General features: G+C 32.5%; 1 protein-coding gene across 1 annotated transcript; it reads right to left on the reverse strand.

Moving 5' to 3' along the window:
- LOC148947594 (uncharacterized) lies at nt 1–9,172 on the reverse strand. Its single transcript, XM_089095946.1, has 4 exons — nt 9,145–9,172; nt 7,234–7,380; nt 2,700–2,774; nt 1–158 (listed from the first exon to the last, which is right to left on the reverse strand). Exons 1-4 carry the CDS (start codon nt 9,170–9,172, stop codon nt 103–105), a joined length of 306 nt encoding a protein of 101 aa, XP_088952072.1. The 3' UTR covers nt 1–102.
- Nucleotides 9,173–9,372: the final 200 nt, after the last annotated feature.

Here is a 9,372-nt window from a genome sequence, read left to right on the forward strand (position 1 = left end):
TTAAATGTCTAAATTTTAATACGTTATGATACACAAAATAGCCTACAATAACAATAAAAAGTCTTATATAGTGAAGATAAAGAAAAGGAAAGCGCTTGATGCTCAATGACAGCCACAAGAGTTGCATGGGCAGTTCTTCTCACATTTGCATTCAGGCTCTGAAAAAACAAAACACAAGCTTAGAGGGGAAACACAGGAAATAAAAAGTAGACAGTGACATATGCAAAGCACAATAAAAAATGAAACCAGTTTTTGTTTTTTACATTAATTTTTAAAATTATTTTGGAAATTAGTTTATATACTGTACATTTATTCTTTCGAAGGAAAACATACGTTATCGAATAAAATTTTCATTTTTCTGTTGTACTTGTTTTCAGTTATAGAATTGGCTAGATTAAAAAAAAATAATTTTTAAATTTACTAAGTATATCCTGTTAACATTACAAAACTAAAAGCGCTGCTTAGACAAGTGACGCCATCATTGTGGATAGGAGGAATATTATTTGAAACTTGTATATCTTACAGACTCTTAATTGAGACTGGTTTTGATCCCAGGCCTACATTTTGTATCTTTTAGGGAAAGCATTCGATCTGTTGAAATAGTTTCAGATTTTAAACTTTAAATTATTTTTTTGTAGTATGGGCTGGATTCTCTACCTTATTTCTGTACTTATTAGTCTAATATACTTTTTCTTATTTAATGAAAGACATAGTTTTTTTTCGTTATTTTTTTTATTACAAGCTGTAAATTGAACATTTTAACTTTACTAAAAATCTTCTTCTCAAAATATTTTTCTTTTAAATTCACTTTTAACAACACGAAGGAATATCCCTTCGAATATACCATGAAAATACAAAGACAAATGAAATATAAATTTTGCCATATAGAGCTAGTCAGACACCCATGTGACCCATCAATTTTTTTTTTAACTTCACCGTAAAAGGCTTTGGCCAGCTTTTACTTATCTGAAGTCACAATTTTGTTTTGAAATTTTAAGATAAGTAATATTAAAATTAAATCGATTAATTAATTATTTTGATTAACTAATTATAAATAATATTTATTTATAATTATAAATAATTATTGATTAAATAATTTTATAATTATATTATATAATTTAATTATATTATATCATAATTGATTATTTAATATTATATAATTATAAATAATTACATTAATAAAAATATATTTAATTATTAATTAATTATTAAAATTAATTTTTATAATTATATTAAAACAAATTCACCTTCAAACAGTATATGACTTCTTAGTAATCGATTTTACCCCAATAGATTTTTTTTACCCAAACAGCTAGGCAGATACTAGAAACCATGTTGAAATTTTTTTAAATATGGTAAAAAAAAATTAGTCTGCAACATGACAACATTAAATTTGGTTCTTATTATATCAGATGACGTTATTTCTTACCATCATTGGTAAAAATATCTTAGATTTTTGTCAACAGTTTTTTCTCAAACAGTCAAACAAGTATTATTATTATATGTAATACATACATTATTATATAATACTATAATTGTATTATTATTATTATAATAGTATATATATTATAATATAGTATTATAATAGTATGTATAGCAATAATAATAGCATTATTATTATATATAATACAAGTATTATAAACAGTCCAAACAAGTATTATAATTCCTTATTATTTTTCGCTTCGAGTACTGGGTGAGTTTATTCAGTATGAGCATACGCGTGAATGTTTTATGAGTTTTAGAATTTTAAATGTTCATCAGATCAGGGACCATCAGGCGGGAGTGTTTACTTACCAAGAGCTTAATAGATTATCTCCTGAATATTTTAGAGATTTTTTTAAGTTTAATTCTGATTATCATCAGCATAAGATTAGAGGTCGTGGAAGCTTAGTCTCAGAAGTAAGCAGTGCGAGTCGATCTAGTTTTGTAATTATAAATTATGCAGTTAACTTGTGGAATGTTTTCCCGGAGAGCTTTAGGGAGTCAGAAAACCGGTTTCAGTTTAAAATTAGATTAAAAAAGTTGTTGTTGGGTGGGAATTAAGTATATTTGATTGTTGTTTTTTATATTTTTTATTTTTTGGTTTTGTTTTGTTTTTTTTTTTCGGGAGAGTTAAATAGTATTGAAAGGTATGAAAAGAGTAGGAAGAGTGAATGAGTTTGTTTTATGATGAAAGATTGTGTGACGCTGCTCAAGCCACAATAGTGGCTTAATAAAACGTCACAGGTTCTTACCATTTCTACGTTTGGTTGATAATGTTATTTAAAAAATGTAGTAAGTGCCAGTTCAATCTGAAGTAATTATTAGTCGAAAATAAGACCCATCCCATCTTATCTCATCTCATCCTTAGTATGTTTATATATATATATATATATATATATATATATATATATCTGTGTGTGTGTATACGTGTACATACCATAACACAATTATATAAACACAACAATATATAGTTGAAGAGAGACGTTTTAGCTGTTCGAATGCCAAAACGGCTGAAGTATATAAATATAGAACTTCAAATTGCTTTTTCCCCCAAAAGAATATTAGAACACAATTGTAACTGTTTTTAAGAATAAATCTAGCAGAGAGATGCCATATATGTTTTTCTTCAACCAAAAATAGCTAAAGAGTTTCCTCGGCTACAAAATATTGTCTATTTTTTATGTAGTTTAATTATACTATATCAGAGAAGTACTTACTGCCTTTGCACTCGCAACCTTTGCAGCACTTGCAATCTTGGGCACATTTGCAATCTGGGGCACAGGTGCAACCGTCTAAAATAGATTGTAGTTACAAACAATTGAAGCCATACTCACTTTTTTTTTACCTTATTCCCGTTAAATGTTTATTTCTTGTAAAAAAAATGATAAAACAAAGAATGTGGTCTCTTTTCACCATTTAGGACGTTTTTGCTTCAATCTCCTTGTCATTGTATATTCTTAGGGCGTCCTTTTTTATAATTCGTGCTTTTTTCCTATCACATCACCGTGAACATTCTCTCTATGGGGGCACTTAATTGAGACAGGGGTGGGGGGGGCAATTCACCCTCTATATTTTCAGAAATTGGGGCTACCATCTGTATATGTGCATTTTTATGATTTAGTCCATTTTTTTTACCGGCAATATTTTGCTTATCTTTTTGTTGGTGCGCTTACTGCGTCTACATATTTAAAAGTGATCTTCCGAATGTTAAATCCTAAAAAAAATACTTTTAAAATGAAGGGGGATGGGTAATTTGATTTTTTCCAATGCCCGCTCCTACACTCTTCAATTGGTGCCCCTGTATAATAGGGGGTTGGCTTTTTCTCTCATTCAACCCTGCAAGCTCCCTTTCTAGAAAAACAACTAGCTCTGTATAGGCAATTGGTATGGACGTTTATTTCTGAATGGCCGATTATTTTTACTGACTGACCATAAAGGAAGCTACGTGAAAGGTTGGGGTAATATACGTCATTCGGTAACGATATGAAATCATACTAAACATATATAATAATTAGGATAATCAAAGTTATTATCAGAAACTGGAATTAAGCAAAAAAGGATTTGCTTAAGGCCTTATCTAGGATTTATACTGTGGAAGGTTTTTATTTGGGAGGGGGGCTGGGTTACAATAGAATAAAAAAACTCAATAAAAGTGCATTCTTAAGCCTTTTTATTACGTTTTTACGAGTGGGAAAAATATTTTTTGGGGGATTCAAAGCCCCCTGACCCCTCCCCTGATTACGGCCTTGTATGTGCGCTATCTTCTTGGATCCACCATCCAAAATAAAAGAGAAAAATTAAAATTTCTGACATTTTCTTTTTCAGATATTTCGGAAAAAATCTCAAATTTTCCAATTATTGAATAGTTGTGCTGGCCCAAAGAAAAATAGAACCTCAAAGTGTAAGCTATGTAAATAAAACAGAGTGTCAATCACGTGACTTTTTTGGCACCAGTGTGCTTTTCTTTAAGATGCCAGGAGGTTTCAAGGCGATCAAGATAACCTTGAAATTTGAACTATTTATTCATGGTAAAATAGTGACAGACTATTGCGTTATAAGGTATAAAAATTATCATGGGAAACACAGCCTGTCAGTTCACAGGTCTGATAAAAAAAACAAAAAAAAACAGGACTAGACCTGTGCGTTTACTTCATTTCAGTGCATTGATTCACTTTACAAATCAACATGAAGAACATTGTCAACGACCTTAGGCAATGGGAAAACCAATGGAAAATAAGTTCGGGTTATATGTCTGCAGATTAGGGAGGAGGGGTTAAGGTAAAGCGCAGCTTCTTTGGGAATGATATGGGTACTGGTGCATTATGCAGACACCGCAAATAAGTCAAGTTTGGTTAATGTTAATGATGAATATATAATAGTTTAGAAACAAATTTGGGCTATATATTTGTACATTAGGGGTTGGGAGTAAAGCTTAGCATATATTAAATACGTAACCTAACCTAGGTAGCCCCCCCCCCCCGAAAACCCCAAAAACAACAGTTTAAATGTCGTAAACGCAATGAAAACCAAGCTTTGCATTCAATTTTCTCTATAGCGGTCTCTTGCAAATAACCCGTTTGTCCGGTTTCATCTCTCGTTTCCTTGACACAGTATAGCGCGGTGTCCGCATAATGCAACGCTACCATGATATACCTAAGTATTTTAGAGTTTCTGAAAGTCTTCAGAATTTGTATAGTGTTTACTTCGGAGGAAGGAAACCACAGAAGCAGTGCCAAAAAACAACAACAAAAACCATGTTTTCTTACGTGGAAATAATGACCATTTTTAGAACTTAAGAAGAACAGTATTTCCCTAAATATTATAGAGGAACTGTGGCCCTCTTCAATCCTTTTCTGCTTACAGCAAAATTAAACTTGCGCTCCATTAAAAACACACGATTTTTCAAACATGTGTTCAATGCTTCGAGGATTAAAATTCTCATTTTAGTATATTGACTTTAAAATATAGGCCCAAAGTTTTCAACAAGACTGAGAACGTAAGATTTTAAGCTCAATTTTTGTAGAAATACGCATAAATAAAAACGATAATAATTATCAGCATGCTATGTTACTTATAATTAATATTTTAAGGTATTCAAAATTTAAATGTTCATTTGAATGGGGTTTCCTTCTATTTTCTAAAGTCCTTGGTGTGATACCATAGCCCCCAAGAAATGTACCCCTTGGAAAAAAAATTCTGGAACACTAAATGGAAGGTTTTTGATAATTGTTTTCTAACTCTAAAAAGGAGGGCGAGCAAGGGCCTTAAGGTCAGGTCCTTTGCGAAATACTAGGTTTAACCGAATTTATGGGTACTTCTTAGGCAAATTATCATTTTTTATTATTGCCCTCCCCCCCCGACAAACAAAGCAATCGTTTATGCTTTTCTGGCTTGCTATTAGTGGAAAATCTTGGTTTTGTGAAATGCCTGCCCACCTTTTTACTCCCTATTGGAAAGAAGGTAAATTCCATTGTCCATTTTTACAATCAAAGTCTGTCTGCAATAAGAGACGCGCTTCAGTACGTACATTTCCTCAATCCCGGAAGCCTTCACTACAGGAGAAAAAAAAACTAGAAAAAGTAGCCTAAAAAACTATAAAGAAAACTATAACCTTTTCATACTATATAAAGAGTTTAAGCCTTTTTAACCTTTTGAACCTTTTATACTATAGTTTAAACCTTTTTAAACTGTGAAGGTGCTTTATCACATTGGATTTTGTTTAGATACCAAGTTTTCTTTTAGTTTTTCTTTTCGTTTTTTTTATCGTATGCTGCGTTTTTTCTTTATGTTTTGCTCACGCTATTTTTTCTGTTGATAAAGGCTTCCGGATGGAAAGTCAAAATTTTTAAACTGTTATTATTATCTTACTTTTAAAGCTTTTCTTCACTTTTCAATATTTTATTAATACATTTTGCCCTTTTCAATATGTTTTCGTTTCAATTGTAAATGAAAAGGTGGGGTGACCTAAGAAGTTACTTAAATACATCTCTTATTTAAGGTCATGAAACCAATTATTAATAAGACTTCAAAGCTGATTTAAAATAACATCATCGAATAGATCAGGTTTCAACATAATTTGGTAACTTTAGGTACTTTAGAACGCGTTCAAAAATGTAAAGGTAAACATCCTTAGAGAAGGGCGAGCGTATCATGGGAACTTCCACAGAATTATAAGTAATATCATTTCTTCCCCATGTAAACAAGAAGGGGATTTAGGGGTTGTTACAACTTTGACTATAGAACACACCATTGAAAAAATAAGAAGTAACGCAGAACGATAGGATTCTGAAAAAAAAAAACAAGAACAGACTTATAAAGTAAGAAAAAGCATATTAATATTATGGCAGACGCGTGCTAATATTAGGAAGCTGCTAAATTGATTTTCAATAAATTACTGAGCTATCTGGAAAATGATTGCTCTCAAGCCCGTATCCAGGGTCGGGGGGTTAGGAGGTTCCTCCCAAAGTCTTCTGACTTTTCTGAAGTCAGAAAATAAATTTATTGTGAGCTATTTAAAGCTCTTTGTGTAATAAACCCCGCCCCCTCCTGAAAAAATACCCCTGGAAAAAAATACCCCAGGAGAAAAACCTGGATTATAAATTAATTTTCCCTTTGTTTGTCTTTGTTTTTAACTCCCTTGTTAAAGCTATGGCGGGCGGAGGCTTGTACCCATGATAAAGGGGTGCTTTAATGTATTTTCAATAAATTACTGAATTATCCTGGAAAAGAGCTGCTTCAAGTCTAAATAGAAAGTAGTTTAGGTAGCACGAAAAATTTCGCCTCCTTCTTGTCACTGTTATTTTTTTAAACGGCGTCCCTTCTGCCAAAAGCTCCATTAGTGTAAAAAACTTAAGTTAGAACTATGTCAGTATTGGAGAAAAAATACTTAAGTTAACGCTCACCTCTAAGTGAAGGTCTCTCGTTTACACGGGTTCAGAATGATGCAATTATGTCAATTTCTTAATTGGGGACAGAATAAACGGAACTCCTAGGTTGAAAAACTGCAGGATAATGCTCCCAAACGGCGCAGATAAATTTATCCCTTTGTTTCATGTTTTAAGAATATCTGAGAAAAGACGTAAGGCGTGACTCACTAGTGTTACACATTTAAATCCATCCCAATTAAGTGTATTTAGCCGTGTGTTCAGTTCTTCTTCTTTGTTAAGGCTAAGGCATGTCATTAAAATCCTCCCTATTTATACCCTTAATACAAATCAATAGGTGGTACAAAGAAGAAGAGGAAATACTCACTCTTACAGCAATCCATGTTATTTTTTGAATTTATTTGATATTTTGTAAGCGAAATACTTCTCTTGTAATGATTTTGAATTTTTGATTGTTTGTTTCTTTTATGCTTGTAAATCCTTATCAATATACGTGAGTACCGTTCACACTGATCTCAAGGATTTGTCTTTCTAATCAAAAGCCGCGAATGCTGAGTGATTAGGTGCGAATGCCGAGGGATTAGTTTATTTGAAAACTTATTCAATTACGCACAAAACTAAAGAAACATTTAGTACCCTGTGTAAACACAAAGTTTCAGATTAGTTGTCGTTAGTAATTTAACAATTTTGTTCCATTCTTACGTTAGCTTCTCTAAAATATCAGATAAGTAACATACTGCGTATACTTCGCCTTTATAATTTATTAATTAAAAAAAAGAATTTCTGAGGGAAGTAAAGAGCGAAGTTGAAACTTATAATGGACGAAAATTGTTGCTTCGAAGTCTATCTAACATATATCGAAAAAAAAGCGCTTTACTGAAAACACAAAACAATATAGTAAGCGGAGGACTAAGTACCATTTTGCTTGCCTTATGTTCCTTCCTGTGTTATTTGCTTGCCTTATGTTCCTTGGTACCTTTCCAGAGCATGTACTTATGGATTTGCTCGGTTTATGTTCCTTCCTATGCTGTTCTAAGGGTTTATGTTCCTTCCTATTCTATTCTAAGGGCTTATGTTCCTTCCTATGCTATTCTAAGGGTTTACGTTCCTTCCTATGCTATTCTAAGGGTTTATGTTCCTTCCCATGCTATTTGAGGACACTATGTTCCTTCCTGTGTTATTCTATGGGACCTCTACACGTGATTAAACAGGTTTTGAAACTACATGCTATTTGCTTGCCTTATGTTCCCTTAAAGGTTTGACGACTACATTCACAAATACATTCACGCCTACAAGAATGTGCAGTTCCACGTGCACATTGCAAAGAAGCGAGCAGTACGAATGGGGATTCCCCACACAAGTTTTTTTCAACTCCACGTTTTCAACCAGACTGGTTTTTGAGACAACCTCCATTTTTTAGGACAAATCCGGGACAGTGAAGGCTACTCCATATACAATAACCCGACTGGTGATTGGGATCAAATAAAAAGGAGTGATTTACATTCGTCCTTGAGATTTTGTATATAATGCTCATGTGTCACGATTAAACTTTCATAATGTTTTAACATACCATGGATAATACATTAAATATTATTGACTTTGAATCTATGGATATATCGATTTACAATGTGAGTACAGTTTAATAAATTTTCTTAATTTATTTCCAAATAAAATAATTTTACCACCCCTCCAGTACGTTCGAATTTCAAGGGGGCGTAGCCCCCCCCCAACAATACAAACTCTAAAATATGATGATTATAGTCGCTAGAAAACGTAAAATTCTAAAATTTCGTAAAATTAGGAAATGCACTTTTTTCCACTATGTAAACCCCTATCTTCCCCCACCCCTCTGTTTACAAGTTTAATTCATTCATTACAAATAATTCTTTTGTTCAAAATGACCTTTTCCCATCGTGCTTTTAAATTGTCCTGTCTTATTCCAGTCTAAATTAAACCACCTGTGTTTAACCTTTTTACAAGAGGGAGCGATTTCAAAACAACATTTGGCATGCGCATTATCTGAATTAAGAAAACAAAGGAATGGAAACGTGTAATTCTAAAACCTTTTAAGAAAGAGAGATTGTATTTTGGCCTAATTAGACGAGATAATCTATTTTCATTTTTATTTGATTATTAAGAGGATTTTATAAAAATATAAGGCGGGGGAGGGGAGCAATGTATCAATTCTAACACCTTCGTTGTGAGGCGAAAAACAAACTAGTTCTTCGCATGAAAAGTAAGTGGCGGAAGGGAGGATTCTTTTTGCAGACACGTATACCCTTTGAAAAGAAAACTAATGTGGTCATTCCGACACGCAACACTGAAGTTTAGTGTTTGGTTAGCTATTAATTATAGCATATTTATGACTGACTATTTATTAGATCTATATTTTAAATCATTTTATTGGACTTGATGGAGCGGGGGGGGGGGGATATTAATTCTGTTATTATTTAAAAATGGGAATTGTTTGTACATACTAAATTTTGTCTTCTTTTTAAGGACGAGG

Source organism: Artemia sp. Qi Xiang Cuo, chromosome 10 (assembly GCF_049724085.1).
Source record: "Artemia sp. Qi Xiang Cuo chromosome 10, ASM4972408v1, whole genome shotgun sequence".
NCBI classification, from domain to species: Eukaryota; Metazoa; Arthropoda; class Branchiopoda; order Anostraca; family Artemiidae; genus Artemia; species Artemia sp. Qi Xiang Cuo.